The 22,107-nt window shown below is 45.2% G+C and overlaps 1 protein-coding gene across 4 annotated transcripts in view; it reads left to right on the top strand.

Annotated features, from left to right (window-relative positions):
- Tubd1 (tubulin delta 1) overlaps positions 1-22,107 on the top strand; it is a 29,227-nt gene extending 7,120 nt beyond the window's left edge. For 3 of the 4 annotated variants that reach the window (XM_048446764.3, XM_048446765.2, XM_048446766.3), the window contains exons 5-9: positions 1,692-1,923; positions 5,092-5,256; positions 11,045-11,185; positions 14,805-14,988; positions 21,798-22,107. In XM_048446764.3, the coding sequence (XP_048302721.1) occupies positions 1,692-1,923; positions 5,092-5,256; positions 11,045-11,185; positions 14,805-14,988; positions 21,798-22,092 (1,017 nt within the window). In that variant the 3' untranslated portion in view covers positions 22,093-22,107. Of the gene's footprint in view, positions 1-1,691; positions 1,924-5,091; positions 5,257-11,044; positions 11,186-14,804; positions 14,989-16,670; positions 17,285-21,797 lie in introns of those variants that run through there. The other variant, XM_048446768.2, reaches the window with a different exon arrangement.

Below are 22,107 nucleotides of genomic sequence, written 5' to 3'. Positions count from 1 at the left end.
ATTGAACTATTTCTCCAGCCTCTAATCAAATGTTTTATGTTGTATAGTCTTTGTTCTTTTTGTTTGTTTGTTTGTTTAATCAAGGCACAATTAGGACTCTGGTATGGTCATATGCCATTTCTCTTTGATAAATACTTAATAGTAGAATAATTAAATCATAGTATGTGTTTTTAAATTTTATTTTTATTTTATGTATATAAGTATTTATATGAATGTATGTCTATGCACCATGTGGTGTCAGATCCCCAAGGACTGGGGGAGTTCGGTAGCTGTGAGCTGCCATGTGGGTGCTGGGAATCAAATCCTGGTCGTCTGGAAGAGAACCCAGTCCTTGACCACTGAGCCATTTCCCTCGTCCCTTAATTCTTTGATCTTAAAGTGAACATGGATAAATAATGGATCTTACTTTTTTGGAACTACTGAGTTCAATTTATGTGAATAATTCATTTAATTTTGGTTAAATTTCCCCAAATATATGAATTATTCTTTGTTTTTAAGTCTTTCTGTTTCATTATGGTCTTAGGTTTTTTGAGACAGTCTTAATTGCAGTTCAGACTGACTTCCAGCTAAGACCCATCCACCCAGTCCAGCAACAGGCATGTGCCACCATGTATAGCTGAGGTGTCTTTTCTTTTAACCCCAGTTCTCAGGAGGCAGAGACAGGTGGGTCTCTGTGGGTTCCCTGGCCTATATCTAGAACTCCAGGACAGCCAAAGCTATATAATAAAAAAAAAATCAAAGATGGCCAGTGATATAACTCATTAGAGCATGTGCTTAGCTCGTTTCCAGTCCCGGATTCTATCCCCAACACCAGGTGGTAGTAGGAATAACAACAAGGAATTTCAAAGATGACTGCACATCTTTCGGGAGCCCATTTTTTGAGTTGGTCCTTCTGGTGCTGCAAGGGGGGACCTTAAACTAACTCATATTGGGGTTCATGGTATTGTGGCTAGCCTTCAAATTTTAATTTATTTAAGTAAATTATCTTAATTTCTTTCTATTGAGACAAATTTGTTTGTTTGTTTGTTTTATTTATTATGTATACAGTGTTCTGTCTGAATTGCCTGCAAGCCAGAAGAGGGCACCAGATCTCATTATAGATGGTTGTGAGCCACCATGTGGTTGCTGGGAAATGAACTCAGGACCTTTGGAAGAGCAGTCAATGTTCTTAACCTCTGAGCCATCTCTCCAGCCCTGTTTGTTTGTTTTTTGAGGCAGAGTTTCTCTGTGTAGCCCTAGCTGTCCTGGAACTCAGAGATCCACCTGCCTCTGCCTCCTGAGCGCCAGAATTAAAGGTGTGCACCATGCCTGGCCTTAGTGCATGCTCTACTTGCATTATATCCTGCATCTTTCAGAGGCAGATATTTCCATCCCCATCTTACACATGAGGAAAGTAATGCCCAGAGGGATTAAATAACCTCAAAGCCATGCTGCTGAAAAGTAGCAGACCTTGAAGCCAGGCAGGGTGCCTTTGGAATCTACACCCTTTTGTTTCTGTTGTTGTTACTGTGTTAACACGGGGTCTCACTGTGTAGCCCTGGCCGTCCTGAAACTCAGTATGTAGACCAGGCTGGCCCCAGACTGAGAGACCTGCCTGCCTCTGCTTCCCAAGTGCGCCACCACTCACAGCTGGAGTCTCTGGTCTTCGTCATTCACCTCCCCTGTCCTGTCTCTGACCCCTCTCTCTCCAGGTTATCCTGCAGAATTACAACTCCATCTTGACGCTCTCTCACTTGTACCGGTCCTCAGATGCCCTCCTCATCCATGAAAATGACGCTGTCCACAAGATCTGTGCCAGACGGATGAACATCAAGCAGATCTCCTTCAGAGACCTCAATCAAGTTCTTGCTCACCAGCTGGGGAGTGTGTTCCAGCCCACGTACTCTGAGGACGGCTCATTTCACTACCGCAGAAATCCACTAGGTACCCGACCCCTCTGCGATCTGTAGAAAACCGTATGTTCTGAAAGTCCCAAAGTTATTTTCACTGTCTCCTCCCCTTTACCTAGAGCTACTGCCAAGATACACCCAAAAATCTGTCTTCAGGCCCGCCTTCATCTCTGAACTGTCTTACTGAAAATCTCAAAAAAGTTACTAAATTTCTCAAAAATTTCTCAAAAGCATACAATGTGAATTCTAGGTCAGTGGTTCTCAACTTGTGGGTCAAGATCCCTTTGGAGGTTGAATGACCCTTTCACAGGGGTCACCTAAGGCCATCAGAAAATATAGATATTTACATTACCATTCATAACAGTAGCAAAATTAAGGTTATGAAGTAGCAACACAAATAACTTTATGGTTGGGGGTCCCCACAACATGAGGAGCTGTATTAAAGGGCTGCAGTATTAGGAGGTTGAGAACCACTGAGCTAGGTGCTCCCCGCTGACCACACCGTCTGTGTAACCGCTATTCTCCCAGGATCTAGAAATAGCGAAAGAGAAATAGTGAGCACTTGATAAAATATTCACTGGGTGGAAATGCACGTTTTACACAGCTGGGGATAGAGGCTACGCTGTTACACACACTAAGCAAGTGTTACACCACTGAGCTACATCCAGCAGATAAAAAGTGTATAGATCTGGGGTTCAGGGAACTCATGTGGTTGGGCTGGGAAGACGACTTAGTGGTTAAGAACACTTGTTCTTGCAGAGGACCCAGGTTCTGTTCCCAGCACTTACAGTGGTTCACAACCATCCATAACTCTAGGTCATGGAGATCTGGCTCCTTCTTCTAACCCCTGGTGAACCAGGCATGCACATGGCACACATACATACATGCAGAAAAAGCATCCATACATATAATATATAAAAAAAAAAGAATCAATGTGGGGTTCTAATGGGAATTGGCATTATGTTTAAGGATTGAGAACCCAGAAGAGGGTTTGCTGCTACTCTTGACAGTGTTCTCTGACCTGTACTGTCATTTTGTTTGGATAAAGCATCCTTGCTCCTTTCAGTAATGAAGGGGGCGGGAAGGAATAGTAGGAAGATGAGGATGAGAAAAGAAAGAAAATTCAGGGCTGGAGAGATGGCTCAGAGGCTAACCGCACTGACTGTTCTTCCAGAGGGCCTGGGTTCTCTCTGGAGATCTCGTGCCCTCTTCTGACATGCAGGTAGAACACTGTATACATACGTGCAAGACAGAGACAGAGACAGAGGGGAGAAAAAGTCAGAGCTTCCAGGCTGCCATGTGGTGTCATATCTTATAGTGCTCTCATAGGAAAGGTGGGGAGTAACTGGCCCAAGATTAGGAATTTGCCAGAAAGAGGAAGACAGGCTGTCTGAGAAGGGAGGAAATCAGTGGATAAGGGTCTCAATCAGGTCCAAGGGTTGCTAGGCTAAGTCAGAGTCAGAGAGCTGCCTGCCTAGAGAGCTAGAGAGGTGACTTAATGGGGGATGGGACACGGACCCCAAAAGGCATGAATCACAGGTTGTTGCGACCTGTTCGCTCTTCTGGCTATTCTGGATCTTGCTCTGTTGGCTGGCTAGTCTTGAACTCCTGGGCTCACAAGATCCTCCTGGTCTTTTGCCTTAGTCTCTGGAGCAACTAAACCAGGCTTGCCTCATCCTGGGTGTCATGGTCTATTCTGTCCCTTTAAGAAACAAGCCCCTCCCACCCACCCCTCCAGGCAAGCGGATCTTCCTTCCACTTCCAGCCTCTCTTTTTCCATCTCTCCTCCAAAGACACAGCTTCTGCCTCACTCCTTTCTCCCCACTTCTCCCCTTCCCCCTTTCCTCTCTCTCTTTCTCTCTCTCTGGTTCTCTTTCTCTCTCTCCCTCTCTCTTTCTCTCTGCCTCTCTTTCCTTCTCTCTCTCCTCAATCCTCGTCCCCCTTCTCCCTCCCTCTCCCCTTCCCCCTTCCCTTCCGTAACCCACTAAATAAATACCCACTTTCTCCGCTCCACATGGGACTAGCTGCCCTGCTGAGGCTCGCCTGCCACGCCGCTGCCGCTGCTTACTGCCTGGGACTGGCTGCCTTCATGGCCCGCCATGGTCTTGTGGCCCGCTGCCGCCTCTCAGGGAACAGCACTGGCACCATTTTAGTTTTATCATAACATTTGGTGCCAAACCGAGTCGTGGCACCAAATGTTATGGTAAAATGCTGCAGGGAGTGGGTGGGGCTTCTCTCTTAAAGGCACAGGACAGATCATTACACCGGGAAGGTCTGTTTGGTGGCTTTCTAACACAAAACTATGTGTCTGTCTCCCAAACAGGTTTGATTGTCATTTAGCTAGATAAATACAAGATCTGGAACATGATCTAAGGAACTTTAGTTAATATAGGCTGACAAGAAAAGCAAATTAGCTCTCATAGCTTCGTGATTAGTCACTCTTGTCTCTATTCATATGTCTTTTGGCAAAGTGTAGGGTGTTTCTCTCTCTCTCTTTCCTTCTGTTCTCCCTCCTTCCCTCCTTTTCTCTCTTCATCCCATCTTCTTTCTTTGAGGCAGGGTCTCACTATGTGGCTCTGGCTGTCCTGAAACTCACTATGGAGACAAGACTAGCCTTATTTTAACTTATAGAAATCTGTCTGCCTCTCCCTCCTGAGTGCTGGAATTAAAGGTGTACACAACCATGTCTGGATATCTGTTTATGTTTTGAGCCTGAATCTTACAATGTAAGCCCTTGGGCTGCCCTGGAACTTGTGGGCCATTCTTCTGCCTCTGCCTCCTAAGTACTGGGATTACAAGTGTGAGCCACCATACCCACACCCCTTGTAAGTGTGCTTTTTCAGCCATGTAAAATGAAGCAAAGATCTGGGCATGATAGTACACTCTTTAATCCCAGCATTCCAGAGGCAGAGGCAGAAGGATCTCTGTGAGCTCAAGACAAGCCTGATCTATAAAGAGATATCTAGGTCATTCAGGGCTCCACAGTGAGGCCCTGCATCTACTACTACTACTATTATTAATAATAATAATAAGTAGTTTGTATCAGACATAGTCTCTGAAAATTCATCATTGTATTATTTTAGTAATTCTGGAGATGAAAAAGACATATTTGACTCAGAACATCATCAAGTCACGGTTCTGTAAAATGCCCCACTATGGATGAAGTAAATTTAGTTCACATTTTTGTTTTGTTTTCTCACAGGAGACTTAATGGAACATTTAGTTCCCCACCCTGAATTTAAAATGCTGAGTGTCCGTAACATTCCACAGATGTCTGAGAACTCTCTGGCGTACAGCACATTTACCTGGGCCGGCCTCCTCAAGCATTTACGACAGATGCTTATTTCCAGTGCGAAAATGGAAGAAGGTAAAGGGATATTTTAAAAATAGACAACCCACATACTGGGAAGGCGCCTGTCCTGGAGCCCTGAGTATAAACTTGGGCTGGTTGAAATAAAGGCCCCTTCTTATAGCCAAGGGGCCTTCTTCAGAAACTCCAGGGACATTTTGAGGAGGGCTTCTTGATGGCCTTTCAGTTTCACTTCAAAAGGACATTTAAGACAAGTGTCATGTTATTTCAAATCTTTATTTTAATCAAAGTAATATCTGAATGTAGCTTTAAAAAATCAAGTAGTTAGGGGCTGGAACTATAGCTCAGATGGAAGAGTGCTTGCCTAACATATAACATGTTCAGTCCTTAGCCCCATAAAAATCAGGGGCAGAAGTACATGCCTGTAATCCCAACACTCTAGAGGTAGAATCGGGAAGATCAGAAATTCAAGGCCTGATTCCACTCCATAGCTAGTTCCAGGTCAGCCTAGAGTATATTAGACCCTGCCTCAAAAGAAAAAGATCACGCCCCCATGAGGTGGCTCCAGGGTAAAGGTGCTTGGATCCAACCTGAGGACCCACATGGGGGAAGGAAAGAACCAACTCTACAAGTTATCCTCTGACCTCCACACGTGCCCTGTGGCACACATGAGCATGTGCCCACATGCACAAACACAGACTCACACACAAGCAAATAAATTATTTTAATTATTTTAAAAAGCCAAGTAATAGGGCTGGAGAGATGGCTCAGTGGTTAAGAGCACTGGCTGTTCTTCCGGAGGTCCTGAGTTCAATTCCCAGCAACCCCATGGTGGCTAATAACCATCTATAATGAGATCTGGTGCCCTCTTCTGGCCTACAGGCATACATGGAGGCTGAACACTGTGTACATAATAAATAAATCTTTAAAAGAAAAAAAAAGCCAAGTAATAACCCAGTAGTGGTGGCATACACGCCTTTAATCCCAGCACTAGGAAGGCTGAAGCAAGTGGTTTTCTGTAAATTCAAGGCCAGCCTGGTACACAAGCGAGTTCCAGGACATCTCAGGAGGTTACACAGAGAAACCCTGTCTTGAGAACAAAAAACAAAAACCAAGCAATTGTGTTATTAAAATTCACTTAAGCCTGATGGTAGTACAATTTTAAAATTTTTATTTATTTTATATGCATGATTGTTTTGCCTGCATGTATATCTGCACATACATGCTTGGTGCCTGTGGAGGCCAGAAGAGGGCCTTAGATTCCCGGGGATCAGAGTTACAGAGAGTTGTGGGCCATGGATGCTGGGAATAGAAGCTGGATCCTCTGGAAGAGCAGCCACTAAGTCACTCCGGCTCCAAGCAGAGCTTTTGCATGTGGGAGGTCCTGCATTTGATCCTAGTCGCACTAAAGACACATGTATGTGTCTCCAGCCCCCATATGTACAATTTTAAGAGTTTATTTCTCAGCCCCAGGGCTGGAGAGATGGCTCAGAGGTTAAGAGCATTCATTGCCTGCTCTTCCAAAGGTCCTGAGTTCAATTCCCGGCAACCACATAGTGGCTCACAACCATCTGTAACTAGGTCTGGTGCCCTCTTCTGGCCTGCAGACATACACACAGACAGAATATTGTATACATAATAAATAAAATAAATATTTAAGAAAAAAAATTTCTGTATGTGCATGTTATGTGTGGTGAGCATGTATGTGGGGGGGGGGGTTCACATGTATGTGTATCCATGCATGTAGAGGCTAGTGCTAGTTCACATGGTTGACATCAGGTATCCTGCACAGTCATTCACCGAAGCGAGATCTCATGCTGAGCCCAGGACTCACAGTTCGGCTAGGATTAGCCAGCTTGCCTCTGTCTCCCCAATGCTGGCATTGCAGGCAGCCCTGCATGCTGACCCTGCTTCCATATGGGTGCTGGAATCTGGACTCCAGTCCTCACACTTGGGTGGCAAGGGTTTTATTCAATGGTCCGTCTTTTTGTGTTTCTGGTTTTGTTTTTTTGAGACATGGTCTCATGTATTATGGGATGGCCTCAAACTCTGCTGTGGCTGGTCTTGAGTTCTCGATCCTCCTGCTTCCACCTTCCTGTTGGGATTACAAGATTATAAGTGTGCACCACTGTGCTCAGCTTTCTTTATACCTTTCTGTGACAGTGTCTTGCCATGTCCATCTTGGTGGCCTGGAACACACAGTGTGATCTTCCTGCCTGAGCCTCCCAAGTGCCACCCTGCTCATCCATTTGTTCCTAATATAAAAACTGCTAATTGAATCTTCTTATATCCTCTTTGCACACATGCACGTGCGCTCACGCGCGCACACACACACAAAATCATCACTCACTTTTTTTTTTTTTTTTTTTTTGTCTTTTGAGACAGGATTTCTCTGTGTAGTTTTGGTGTTTGTAGCCTGGCAATACATTCTTCTTTCTCTTATCACCTAACTATAACATACTTTCCATCAGCCTTTAGTATAAATATTACTAACAGTTGATCTGTGTGCTGTGTTCACAGGCCACTCTTTATTTCATGTATTATTTATTTTCCCCTGTAGAAAAATTAATGTTTCCTTTGGTTTTGTTTGTTTGTTTGTGGCAGGGTTTCTCTGTGTAGCCCTGGCTGTCCTGGAACTCACTACATAGATCAAAACAGGCTGGCCTGAACTCACAGAGGTCCATCTGCTTCAGCCTCCTGAGCAGTGGGGTTTAAGGAATACATCGCCGCTACGGCCTAAGAATCATTTTTCTAACTATTTTCCTTTTCAGTGCTGAGAACTGAACCCTGGGCCTTGTCAGCAATAAATAAATACTCTACTAAAGATACATCCCCAGTCCTTCTTTTGTTACTTTGAGATAGGCTCTCCTTAAGTTGCCCAGGATGGCTTTGAGCTCATTCTATAGCCTAGTAAAAATGTGGATTTGGGATCCTCCTGCCTCAGCTTCTCAGTGGTTGGGATTATAGGCCTCTGTCACTGCTGCTAGGTCCAGCTTCACCCAGTATTCTAACTTTTCATTTATATATGTTTAGATTATGTGTATGAATGTTTGCTTGTATATGTGTATGTGTAACATGTGTATGCAGTACCAGTTAAAGTGAGAAGACAGCAACATATCCCCCTGAAATCAGAGTTACAGATGGTCGTAGCCAACTGTGCAGGTGCTGGGAGCTGAACCCAGGTCCTCTGCAAGAACAATAAGTGCTCCTAACCACTGAGCCATCGCTCCAGCCCAAGTCCACACTCAGCACTTTATAGGCATTAGTCCAACATCTTCACTTCTTTTCTTGGTTTCTTGAGACAGGGTTTCTTTGTGTAGCCCTGGCTGTCCTGGAACTCACTCTGTAGCCCATGCTGGTCTGGAACTCAGAGATTCACTTGCCTTTGCCTCCCGAGTGCTGGGGTTATCGGTGTGTGTCACTACTGCCTGGAGCGTCTTCTCTCTTTATAGTGTCGTTGTTAAGAAGTCACATTCAGCCAGACAGTGGTGGCATACTCGGATCTCTGTGAGTTCAAGGCCAGCACGGTCTACAGAATGAGTTCTAGGACAGCTAGGACCATTTCAGAGAGAAAACTTGTCTCAAAAAAACAAAAAAGAAAAGTCTCATTTACTTTTTTAACTGTGGTCCTAGGGACAAAACTTCAAAGATTGGTTCCTTGACAAGGAGTAACATTGACAAGTAATATCTCCACAAGCTAGTGACCTGCTTAACACACTGAGAAATTCAGATAACATTTTATATACTTCATAGCGCTCTTATCGATAGAGAAGGAAAAATTAGGTAAATAAAAGCTAGAAAGGGTTGGGGGTGTGGCAATACCTCTGTCTCAAAACAAAACAAACAAAACCAGGCTGGATCTATTCTCAGTGGCTAAGAGGGCTCGCTGTGCGGTCGTGAGGACCATGGTTTAGGACCTGGTGTCCACAGTAGGCCCTCCTACTCATGCCTCTAGCCCCAGCCCTGAGAGGAGCAGAGACAAGAGAATTGCTGGGTCTTGCCCCAACCTGGGGGACAGGAGGAGAGGGATGGAGGAGGGCACCAGATGCCCTCTCTGACCTTCCCTCAAATGTGCACCTGTGCACATGCTGACATGTACTACATACATCACAGGGAAACTTCCCTGCCCTTGTGTATGTCCTCTATGTTGATGAGAGGAATCTCAAGGCAGCATCAGATAACGCATGCGGACTCAGCTGTAGGTTGGTGGTAGAACATTGGTGAAGCAGGCACAAGGTCTTGGGTTCAAATCACTGTCCAGACTGCAGTCTTCTCAGAGTTGGGGTAGGTGGAGCTTCCACACAGTGACCCAGTTTCCCATAGGATGTTAGGCATGACTGGGCCTAGAGACGGAAGCTGGCCTCGGTGGTTTAGCTTTCTCAGAGCAGAAATGCCCCTGTTCTTTTAGAAATGTCTGTCTTGCTCCCAGGACTTCTACAACCGTCCTGGTTGCTCAGTCAGCAACCAAAGTTATCCTGATGCTGTCTTCTCATCTGCTGCTCTTTTCCTGTGAAGACATCCTTTGTTGTGAAAATGGGAGTGGGAGAGACCATAGCCAGTGTAATCACTGGATGGAATTTAGCAGCAGGTACTATAGAGAAATGTAAATTAACAGATAGATTTTCTTTTTCTCTGCTCCAAACAGCGCATGTGTTTTGGATGGCAGTGCCAGAGTTTGGAGAGACAGCATTTATTAAAGAAATGTTTTCCAATGTTTTGGCCCCAGTGCTTGTGGTCCTAGCAATACCTGCTAATATCTCATGAAGCAATGCTCTTCAAGGGCGCCCTGCACTAAGCTCCCTCAGGTCAATAAAATGCAGTTTGCTTAGTCATTTTCCCAAATGGAACTGTAGGGTGTCAATGGTTTGTTTTTGATTTTGTGTTTTTGTTTTTTCAGTTTGCTATAGATGGACTTTAAGCATATAAAACGCTTTTGTGGTGCAGGGATTGACTTTAGAGTTACATACACTAGGCTAGTTTACTACCATTGATTCACATAGCCAGCCCTGAATGGTTTCCGTTTCTGAATACATGACTAAGGAGATGGGTAAACATATTTATGGCACAAACCAAGGCGAAGGATCTAGGTACAAACTGTTCGTGTTATCAGGTTGCTCTGTATAAAGACTGGCCCTGTTTCTGTCACCACCACTGTCCATCTCCACATGTCCCAGCAACAGACCAACAGGGAATGAAAGACTGAAGAGAATAGACTGCCAGACAGGATAGCTAACGCCTTCACTCCCAGCACTGGGAGGCAGAGACAAACGGATCTCTGCGAGTTCGAAGCTAGTCTGGTCTACATAGCGAGTTCCAGGACAGCCAGGGCTACTCAATAGGTAGAGCCCGGGGAGAAGGGGGGCGCAGAGAGATACAAAGAGAGGCAGAGCGAGGTTACAAGTGTCATTGCATACCTAGCCTCAAAGTTGAACATGGTTGTGTATGCTTGGAATCTCAGCATGTTGAGACAGGAGGATTGTGAGTTTGAGGCTACCCTAGAGCCACACAGTAAGACCCCATCCCCCCAAAAAAGTGGACATGGTGGCTATTACCTGTAACCCTCGCAACCTTGGCACTTCAGAGACCAAAGCAGAAGTTCCAGACCAAGCTGGGCTACATTGTGCGTTCTAGGCTACAGAGCGTGGCTCTGCTTCAAAAACAGACAATCAAACATATACCTCAATGTGCGGTGAATTTTCTAAGGGCCTTAAACTCCTGACTCCAATTCTCCTGCATTACCTGCCAAGTACTGGGTTTATAGACATGTGCTACCACACCCAACCTAAACATCTACATTTTTCTCATGTTGTTCACAGCTACTTATAAACTCTTTCTTTTGTGCTAGGTATTGACTGGCAGGTGCAGCCTCCTTCCTCAGGCCTTCCACCTCTTGGCAAAATGTCTGCCCACAAGGATCCTCATTTTAACACTTCCATTGCTAACTTGGTCATTCTCCGTGGGAAGGATGTGCAGAGTGCCAACGTGGGTAAGCATAACTCCAGGTAAAAAGTGAGGCGTATGTTTCGGGTCACGTGAGTGTTCAAAAACAACTTCTGGGACTGTCGGGATATACGGTGGGGAGAGGCACTTAGCTTATAAGCCTGACACACTTGAATTTGGCACCTGGAACTCATTCCTGTAAAGGTGGCTGAGGGAACCGACTCCACACACACTAAATACAGACTTAGTCATTTCTAGCTTTAACCACCTTTAATCCCAGAAGCAGGCAGATCTCTGTGAGTTTGAGGGCACCCTGGTCTACATAATGAGTTCCAGGCTATCCAGTGTTACATAATGAGATCCTGTCTTTAAAAACAAAACAAGACAACCTAATTTAGGGGGTGGAATACATAACCCACTGAGCCATCTTTACAACCAAGCCAGTATTCTTAACTTTGGAATTCAATAGGAAGAGTTTCAAGACTGTGTGTGTGTGTGTGTGTGTGTGTGTGTGTGTGTGTGAGAGAGAGAGAGAGAGAGAGAGAGAGAGAGAGAGAGACAGAGAATTTGTTGATCCTCTGCCCACTCTGTGGGTCCCAGAGATCGGATCCAGTCGTTAGGCTTGGAGCCAGTGTCCCTGCTGAGCCATCTTGCTGGCTCAAGAAGACATTACCAGCATAGGCTTAAGCACCGGGGTTTATAGAAAGAGAGGCATTTAGGGAGAGGATGTAGGCGTGAGCTTCTCAAGAGAGTCTTTACAATACCATATGTACAGTTTTTTGTAGGCAGACTTTTCTTTCCTGCTAACCACACAGAGATTTATTATTAATAAATGCTTGGCTAATAGCTTAGGTTTTTAGCTAGTTCTTATAACTTAAACTAATTTATTTCTCCTAGTCTGTGTGCTGCCCCAAGGCTTGTTTCCCTCATCTGCATACTTCCCACCCTGCTTGCTCTGCCTCTGGTGACTTCTCCCTGCAGCTCCCTCAGACTCCACCCTTCTTCCCAGCATCCTCCTAGTCTGTTCTCCTACCCAGCTATAAGGCAGTCACCTCCTTACTAACCAATGAGAGTAGTAGATATTTGCAGTGTAAAAAGAATGTTCCACGGCATTTTTTTTTTCAAGACAGGGTTTTGAGGCTCTACTCACACTCATTCTGTAGACCAGGCTGGCATTGAACTCACAGAGCTCCACCTGCCTTTGCCTCCTTAGTGCTGTGATTAAAGGTGTGTGTCACCACTGCCAGGTTTATGTACAATTTTTTTAAAGGTTTATTTATTTATCCTGCCTGTAGGCCAGAAGAGGGCACCAGATCTCATTACAGATGGTTGTGAGCCACCATGTGGTTGCTGGGAATTGAACTCAGGACCTCTGGAAGAGCAGTCAGTGCTCTTAACCACTGAGCCATCTCTCTAGCCCTTATGTACAATTTTTTAAAGGCTTATTTATTAGTTATGTATACAGCATTCTGCCTACATGTATCCCTGCAGGCCAGAAGAGGGCACCAGATCTTATTATAGATGGTTGTGAGTCACCATGTGGTTGTTGGAAATTGAACTCAGGACCTCTGGAAGAATAGTCAGTGCTGTTAATCTCTTGAGTCATCTCTCCAGCCCCCATATGTACAATTTTAAGAGTTTATTTCTAAGTGTGTGTGTGTGGTGTGTGCCCATGAGTGTGTGGATGCATATGCCCGTACATGTACATGCAGAGACCAGAGGACCTAGCGTGTCTTCATCTGTTGCTGCTCCCTGCCTTATTCCTCCGAGACGGGGTCTCTCACTGAACCTGACGCTTACCCTCTCAGCTCTGCAGGCTGGTTGGCAAGCTTCTGGGGTTTGCCTATCCCTGCCCCACTTATACATTAGTCTCTTACCCACTGAGTCTTCTCTCAGCCCTGTGATGTGTACAATTTTGGTGGCTTCTAAAGTCCCATTTCAAAGGGTTGCCTAGGGACCTGAGTGAGCATATACAGTGGGCCCGTGCACAGTGGGTCAGAGCTGACAAGGTAAGTGTACGGCTGGCTAGAAGAGGGAAATCTGGGGACTTAGGAAGGAAAGAGGGCCTCTCTCACCACCCCAAAACTGAGGGTTCCTGCATGACCAGCATTTGCTGTGAGACGGTCAGCACAGACGCGGTATTTTATACAGGAGCGGGCATAGTAAAGGAGTGGTGACCAGGTTAGGGCCTTCCTATCGTTGTTTTCAGTGAAGATGCCCTACCCTCCTTCATCCCTGCGATCTGGAGTTTCTCTAACCACCGTAATCTGTCGGGTACCCTGTGGCCTCATTCAAGTTCCTTAACAACTTCTTGAAAACTGTAACTTCAGAAATCACCAAAGTACTGTATAGACAATGGGGCCCAACTCTTTTACGGGTCCACACGCATGGGAATGTGTGTTGGGGTTGTGTGCACATAGCCTACATGTGTGTGGAGGTGAGAAACAATTTGTGGTTCTCTGTCTGCCCTGGTCTCTGCCTACCCAGTATTCTTATTCTCTGCCCGAGGACCTCATTCTGTTAAGCCTTGTACTTAAGCTCTATATGAGAAACATCTTTCATAAAGCCTTGCTCTGCATCCTGGCTCATTCTGAGAATTTTCTCCCACAAAACCAAGGATCCACTTTACCTAAGGGGTCTCCTCAGACTGAACTGATAAGACTCAAGATCAGGGAGTTAAGACTTGCTTTGAGCGTCCACAGTTTACGGTCTTGTTTGTGACATCCCAGAGTGCAGGTTCACATCTGAGAGACATACCTCAGCACAGCCAGACGCTTGGCCTCAAGCTTCATTTCTAGTTTAACATTCCTATCTGAAAGAGCTCTTCACAGATAATCTTCACAGCAAATTTTGTAAATTGTACTGATTTATTTTATTTCATTTACTTATTTTATGTGTTATGTTTTGCTTGCATGTATTTCTATGTACCGCATGCATGCATAGTGCCCAAAGATGCCAGAAGGTGTCAGATCCCCTAGGACTGGAATTACAGACAGTTGTGAATACCTCTATAGGTGCCAGGAATTGAACTTGAACCTGGGTCCTCTGGAAGAGCAGCCAATGTTCTTTCTTGACTTAAGCACTGGACTATCCTTCCAGCCCAGAAACTCTATCTGGAGTCTAGAGTGAGGGCCTCCTTGGCTTCTCCTCTCCTCTTAAATTTCCCTGTTGTTCTGTCCTTCTTCAGAATTACTGGGTGTTTTTCTTTTTTTTTATATTTATTTATTATGTATACAATATTCTGTCTGTGTGTATGCCTGAAGGTCAGAAGAGGGCACCAGACCTTATTACAGATGGTTGTGAGCCACCATGTGGTTGCTGGGAATTGAACTCAGGACCTTAGGAAGAGCAGGCAATGCTCTTAACCTCTGAGCCATCTCTCCAGCCCGTTTTTCTTTTTTTAACATGTGCATGTATCTGTGCTTGTGTACATGTGTGCTTGACATAACATGCACACATGTGCTCCAGCACACACGTGGCAATCAGAGAACAACTTGCAGGAGTGTCAGTTCTCTGCTACCGCCGTGTGGGTACCAGGACTTGAACTCAGGTCATCAGGCTGGGCAGCAAGCACTCTTCCTGAGCCATCTTGCCAGCCTCGTTATAACATCGTCACGCATACGTAAAAGGGACTTTGCTCATGTGTATGGCGTTTCTAATTCTAGAAGGATTTAAAGACCCAGCTCTCTACACTTCTTGGCTGGAGCCTCTTCATGCTTTCAGCACGTGGAAAACCCAGCGAGCCTTCGGCAAGTATGAGAAGTCTGCGGCACTGGTCAGCAATAGCCAGCTCTTGGTAAAGCCGCTTGACGTGATCGTCGGCAAGGCGTGGAATATGTTTGCATCCAAGTAAGTAAGAGATGGCCCTAGACTGCCTCGCCTCAGCCAGATATGCTGGATAAAGCATGGGGTGTGCTCTGGAGCTGCGAAGCCTTGACACGAGACTTAAAGGCTGCCCCTCATCCATGCAGCACGGATCCAATCAGATAATCATACAGAACACCTAGTGCACCACTTGGCTAGCAAAGGGCTCAGTCATTGTTCTGTGCTGTCATTTTATGTGTAGGGACACATGTGTGCCTGCATGTTGTCTGTGTACCATAGGCATGCCTAGAGCCCTGCGGGGCCAGAAGGTGTTGGATGCTCTGGGACTAGAGTTACAGACAGCTGAGAGTCTCCATGGAGGCCCTGGGAGTAGAACCCGGGTCTCCTGGAAGAACGCCCAGCGCTCTCAAGCACAAAACTGCTGTTACGCTGTAGGACTTGTTTACCAAGTGAACAGTTTCTAGGCAACATTCAAATTTTCATAAGATTTTTAAAAAAGATTCTTGGGAGTGGAGATGCTGCTCAGGAGAAGAGCACTTGCCTGTGTCTGTCCCTAGTACTGAGAGGACAAGAAAAAGGTCCTGGGGAGCGGAGGGGACTCTGGTCCTCCTTGGTGACAGACTACAATTCCTCAAATCACAGAACAGGGTTAGGATTCCCCAGGCCTCGCCACCCTCCCAGGCTGGTGCAGTCCGTCTCCTTACCTGGATCCCAAGTCCTCTTTTGGCTCGTCTTACTCTTGCTATGATGTCAATTTATCTCGGGTTGCCCTCGCTGGTCTTCTGGGTGCTGGGTTTCTCCTGACTCAGAACATTTGGGTGGGAAGGTGTTGTGGAAATTTTACTCTTTTGGCTCTTTTGAGGGGCCCACCACCCAGCTCCCAAGTAAATCACACACACAGGTTTATTCTTAGTTATGAATGCCTGCCTGGCCTTAGCTTGGCTTGTTTCTAGCCATCTTTTCTTATCTTACGTTATCCCGACTACCTTTTGCCTCTGGGTTTTTATCTTTCTCTATTTCTGTATACCTTCCTTTACTTCTTTCTCCGCGGTTTGCTGTGTAGGGGATGACTGGCCCCTGATGTCCTCCTCTCCTTGTTCTCTTATCGATCCTCATTCTCCCTCCTCCCAGGTTTCTCCTTCTATTTGCTCTCTCTGCCTGCTGGCCCCGCCTATCCCTGCTCCTGCCTCGCTATTGGCTGTTCAGCTCTTTATTAGGGCCATCAGGTGTTGTAGACAGGCACAGAACCACAGCTTCACAGAGTTAAACAAATGCAGCGTAAACAAAAGTCACACGTCTGAAAATAATATTCTCCAACAGGAAGGGTCTGAGAAAACCACAAGGCAGAGCCCTAGATTCATTTCTAATGTCAAACCCTCAGGGAAACTTCTGGGCTCCTTTTAGAGTTGATCTGGAGGCATCACCTCCTGTAGTGAACTGAACCTGTTTGCCTGGACTGCAGTCAGACATGCTCCCCCCCCCCCCCCCCCCCCCCCCCGACAGCAAAGGTAAAGGGAGCGTGGTGATAGGCTGAAAGTTTACTAATGCTGCTCACTGGTTCTGAGTAAACAGTGACCCACACATACGGTCCCTAAGAGGTTCTGTGAGCTTTGAACGCTCACAAGCCAGGAAAGGTCTACTTATTGTTTACAAATGTTTCTCATTTGCCTGGATTTGCTGATTTGACCATTTCTGCTTTTCACCAGAGCCTACGTTCATCAATACACAAAATTTGGAATAGAGGAAGAAGATTTTCTGGACAGTTTTACATTGTTAGAACAAGTTGTTGCTAGTTACGGTAACCTCTAACCCTAAACCAAGAGGGAAAACATCTCACAGGAGTTTCGAACTAAAATATTTTCAAAATTGAGCCATGTTCAGTGGAGGTCATGTGAGATCCCTGCGCTCTGGAAGAAGCCTGAGAACCAGAGCAAGGTCATCCTTAGCCACGCCAAGTATTCCAGGCCAAGCCTCTGGTGGCGCACGCCTTTAATCCCAGAACTCGGGAGGCAGAGGCAGGCAGAACTCTGTGAGTTCAAGGCCAACCTGGTCTACTACAAGAACTAGTCCCAGGACAGCCAGGATCCCTGTGAGTTCAAGGCCAGCCTGGGCTACAGAGCGAGTTCCAGGACAGGCTCCAAAGCTACAGAGAAACTCCGTCTCAAAAAAACTAAATAAATAAAAGTGTGTTCCGGGCCAACCTTGGGTCCATGAGACCGTCTCAGAATAGATAAATAAATATAAATACTTGTTCTAAAGTTCAGTCTGTTAAAGTAACAAACTAGAATGCTGAATTTAATAAATTGTTGCTGAGTCTTTTTTTCTGTTGCCAAAAAATTGCTTTTCCACTTATACGGCAATACTTATAAATGTGTGATTTGGAGGAATTGTTTCAACTCCTTTTCCTAATTTTTCTTCAGAATAGATTATTTCAACAAGTGATTTGTAGTGATGACCGTGTTGACTTCAATTTGGAGAGTAGTAGTTATGTTAAAGAGTAACCATTTGAAGTCAGGCGGTGGTGGCGCACGCCTTTAATCCCAGCACTCAGGAGGCAGAGGCAGGTGGATCTCTGAGTTCGAGGCCAACCTGATAGCTAGTTTCAGGACAGCCAGGACTGTAACACAGAGAAACCTGTCTTAAAAAACAAACAAACAAACAAAAAAAGAGTAACCATTTAAGGCTGGGTGGTGGTGATGCACACCTTTAATCCCAGCATTTGGGAGGCAGAAGCAGGACAGCCAAGGTTACACAGAGAAACCCTGTCTCAACAAAACAAAACAAAACAATGAAGTCTCTGTGATTTGGGAGCTGATTGGTGGCCCAGAAGAAAGCCTGCTACAAGCATGTATGTGGTATTTCATTTGTAAGGAAAAAAAAGCAATGATTCTATAAAGAACATCGTTTTGTTAGGACAGGTTCCCAAACTGTTGGGTTCAAGAGATCCTTCTGCTTCAGCCACCAGAGGCAGCTCTGTGCCCCTCGGAGCCTCATTTAAGAGAATTCCAAAACACTTGACAGATAGAGCTGTACGAATCCAAGGAGTTCTCCATGTTTCTAAATCTTCCCTCTTTACGCAAAAAAGACTTACTAAACATGACATAAGCGTTCATAGTTCAAATGAAAGCAAAAAAATTACTTTTAAGTATTCACCCGGGATTTAAAAAAAAGATTTGTGTGTGTGTGTGTGTGTGTGTGTGTGTATGCATGCACACTTGTGCATGTGCTGTGCGTGGCTGTGTACATGCATAAAAAGGTACCCGTGGAAGCCAGAAGGAGAAGTTATGTCCTCTGGAGCCAGAGATGGAGGTGCTAGTTCTGGGAACTGAACCCCGTTCTCTGCAAGAGCAGTAAGTACTCTTCACCCCGAGCCATCCCTCCAGCCCTAGCACGGGTTTTGTTTGTTTTTAAGGCAGGGTCTCTGTAGCCCAGGAAGGCCTGAAACTTGCTATGATTCTCGAGCCTCGGCTTCAGCCTCCTAAGTGTTAAGCATCAGCCACTACTTGGGTCTGAGAACTACAATTCTGTAAATGTATTTTACCTTTGGAAATGAATGCATTGAGCCACAAGAGGGAGATGTTGTCAAACACTACAGTGTGACCATCGACTCTGAACACAGTAAGCTACTTTTACACAGCTATTTAAAAATGAACATTGGAGCAGGGTGGTGGCCTTTAATTCCAGCACTCAGAAGGCAAAGGCAGGTGGTTCTCTGTGAATTCAAGGTCAGCCTGGTCTACAAGAGCTAGTTTCAGGACAGCCAGGACTATTAGAGAAACCCCTATCTCAAAAAACAAAACAATAATAATAATAATAAGGAACATTGGGGATATTTATTTTATATTTTTTCAAAATTTATCTGAAAGTAGAAAGGAGACCTAAACAGAAGTTCCAAATCTAAAACAGTAGATGCAAATGAGAGAGAAAATCTCCCTGGTACTAGCCCTGGCAACATTTCTTTATCAGAATAAAATCTCACATAAAAACAAAAGCAAAAAAGAACATTGGGTCAAGTGCAACTGCGTGCCCTGTACTTCCAGCACTCTGGTGGCTGGGGCAGGAGGATCTTATCAGTCAGGAGTTCAAGATGAGGCTGGGTCAAAAAGTTTAGACACTGTTGCAAACGGTTGAAATCCTAGCTCTTGAGTGATGGAGGCACGAGGGTCAGCTTGAGCACACACCAAGTTCCAGGTCAGACAGGGCGATACACACGGCAAGACCTTGTCTCAAAAACCAAAGCCAGGACTTGGAGGGATGCCTCAGCAGGTTAAGGCACCTGCTGCCAAGCCTGACAACTGAGATCCATCCCTGGCCCACATATGTACCATGACAAATGCATGCACCCACACATTAAATATTTATTTTGAAACAGGGTCTTACTGTGCAGCCCTGGCTGGTTTCAAACTCACTATATAGACCAGATGGATCTCAAATTCACAGAGATCCAATTGCCTCTGCCTCCTGAGTGCTGGAATTAAAGACTTGGCCACCACACCCAGCTTTTTTTTTTTTTTAATTAAAGTAAACAGGTAAATGTACTAATTGCTTTCCTTCAACCCCCTGGGAATGAGTGAACTAAGTTCACTGTCAGTTTGGCTGTGGACTGTAGAATGTCAGAGCAGAAACTGACTTTATTCAGCTGCTGTTCTAAAGACTACTAGATTTTGAGTTGCTACAGTCGGCAGCTTATATGTTTTTCTGTAAATCTGCATTATTTATTATTGTTTGTGTGAGTGTGTGGACATGCTTGTGCCACTGTGTGGATTCGGGAGTCAGAGGGCAACTTAGAGAAGTCGGTTCTGTGTCTGGAGGAGGATCACCCTCAGGTCATAAGGCCTGGTGGCAGGCACCTTCACCAGGCAAGCCGTTTTTGTTTTTGTTTTTTTTTTTTTCGAGACAGGGTTTTTCTATAACTTTGGAGCCTGTCCTGGAACTAGCTCATGTAGAGCAGGCTGGCCTCAAACTCACAGAGATCCGCCTGCCTCTGCCTCCCGAGTGCTGGGATTAAAGGAGTGCATTACCACCACCTGGCTCAAGTGAGCCATTCTTGTGACCCTAAAGTAAAAATACCACTCACCCATAGGTTTTTTGAAATTGAGAAAATTATCACACAGCCTATACAGTACTGAAATTAATAGAGGAGGATGTTGGTTTCACTCTGAAGAACCACAGGCACAAAAAAATTTGCCAGTATGTTTGAAGGAAACATTGTGTTTCAATGAGATACATCACACACACAGTGTATCAGCAAACATAACTAGGAGCATTGGCTATTTCTGCTCCGTATACCAGTAGGAACTTATTTTGCTACATGGAAAAACAATGGTTCCCAGCTTTGCTGCTTTCTTGCTTTTCTTTCCATATGGAAATGATTACCTTTCTGCTGTTTTTCTTATCAACTGTTGCTATGGTTTAAAATACTGGACTATATCTTATTTCAAAGGAATGCAGAAAGTGGTCTGTTTGGCTGTCAGAAGGCACACCCCACTGGCTGCGTTTTGTTAACTCAGATATACTTGAGAAATAATTAGATCATAATTCTCATAAGACAGAATTCTTCAGGACTTAACTTCCTGGACGAAACCAATGTTCATGAAGACCCGTGGCTGCATGAGCTCACTGGGGCAAGCTGACTCAGGGATATTGCTAGAAGGAGTGTGTGAGAGAAGTCAGCAGTTGAAATCACTTGATATTGGAGACAGGAATTCAGGAGGTACAAATGGGGCAAAGATATTTTTATCTGAAATCCATATAATCAAGAGCAGGTGAATATTAGAAGGAAATTCCTACAAGCACTCAGGCCCCATCCAATCCATATGCTTGAATATTTCCTTCAAGTACGCCATTATTTGACATATGTGGATATCAAAATATTTTAAGCTTGTTTTAAACATTTACACGGAAAATAGGGTTTTCAAAAAAATTTGTAATGATCTTTTTTGAGAGTTGCAGTTTTAACAAAAATTAACACTACAGGCTAGGTGTACTTAGAGTCTCAACTGTATGGGAGGCTGAGGCAGGAGGATCATTCGAACCCAGGACTGAGGTCAACCCTAGCAATATGTTGAGATGCTCCTGCCTCAACCAAACAAACACAATCCATGAGGAAGCTGAAGTCAAAGCTTTGGAATTTAAGATGGTATCAGAATTGCTCCTGTCAGAGAGAAAGCAAAGACTGGAACTCCCAGGTAGATTGAGAAAACTTGGAAATGTAATGCTGAAGTCAAGCATAGTGGCGCACACCTGTAATCCTGAGGCTTCAGGAGACTCAGGAAAGGAGGGCCAGCCTGGACTACAAGGACACACAGGTGAGGGGACAGCCTATGGCCAGTGGGTGTGGTGCAAGCACAGGCTGCTTTTCGGGCTTTCGCATCACCTTGTCTCCTCAGCCTTTTCCTCTAAGCTGCAGAACCCATCCCGTCTCTTCCCACTTGGCCCTCTGCTTCCCTTCCAGCTCCGGACTAATCCCCGTCCGTGCCCCCCCTCCCCCGCAGTCACAGTTCCATCCCTTCCAGCTCTGGACCCCCGCCCCGCCCCCGCCAGCAGCAGTCGCAGCTGCATGTAAAGTCTTGTCTTTCACTTCACCCCCATCAATCATTTAGAGTCCCCTGCTCTCAGCCAGTTCATTCATTCATTCAGCGATGTCTTCAGTGCTTGGTAGGCATCCATGGAGGTGTTCTGTATGGATGCTAGATCAGTACTGCAGGGGGATGGAAGAGCTCACAAGGCAGGGTTCCTTTTTTTTGTATGAAGCTATGATTCTGGCTTCCTAATTATTGCTTTTGACTGTGTATATATTCAACTTTTTTTTTTCTTTTTTGGTAATGGGAAAGAACACAGTTCCAGAAAGAAGAGCAAATGGGAGTGCTGGCCTGGGCTTTGGATGTTGCAATGTCTCTTCTGGCCTGGGACAACTCTGCAGCATGCATACCAGCGATTCCTCTTCTGACCACCATGTTTATCACACTTGAATACTTGTCCAGTGTTTTGTTTTCAAACATGCTCCATATGTCCCTCTCCCACTGTTCCCTTCCCATGAGCCCGCATCTGGCAGTCCACCCTAGCTTCGTCCTCCATCTTCTTACTAAATATGGGTTTCTCAGCCGACATGTCATTTTTGATGACTAAATATCTGAAAAGGCA

This window comes from Myodes glareolus, chromosome 9 (assembly GCF_982192425.1).
Source record: "Myodes glareolus chromosome 9, mMyoGla1.1, whole genome shotgun sequence".
In the NCBI taxonomy this organism is placed as follows: Eukaryota; Metazoa; Chordata; class Mammalia; order Rodentia; family Cricetidae; genus Myodes; species Myodes glareolus.
Note: the sequence above shows the minus strand (reverse complement) of the source record. Positions and strands in the feature narration are given on the sequence as shown.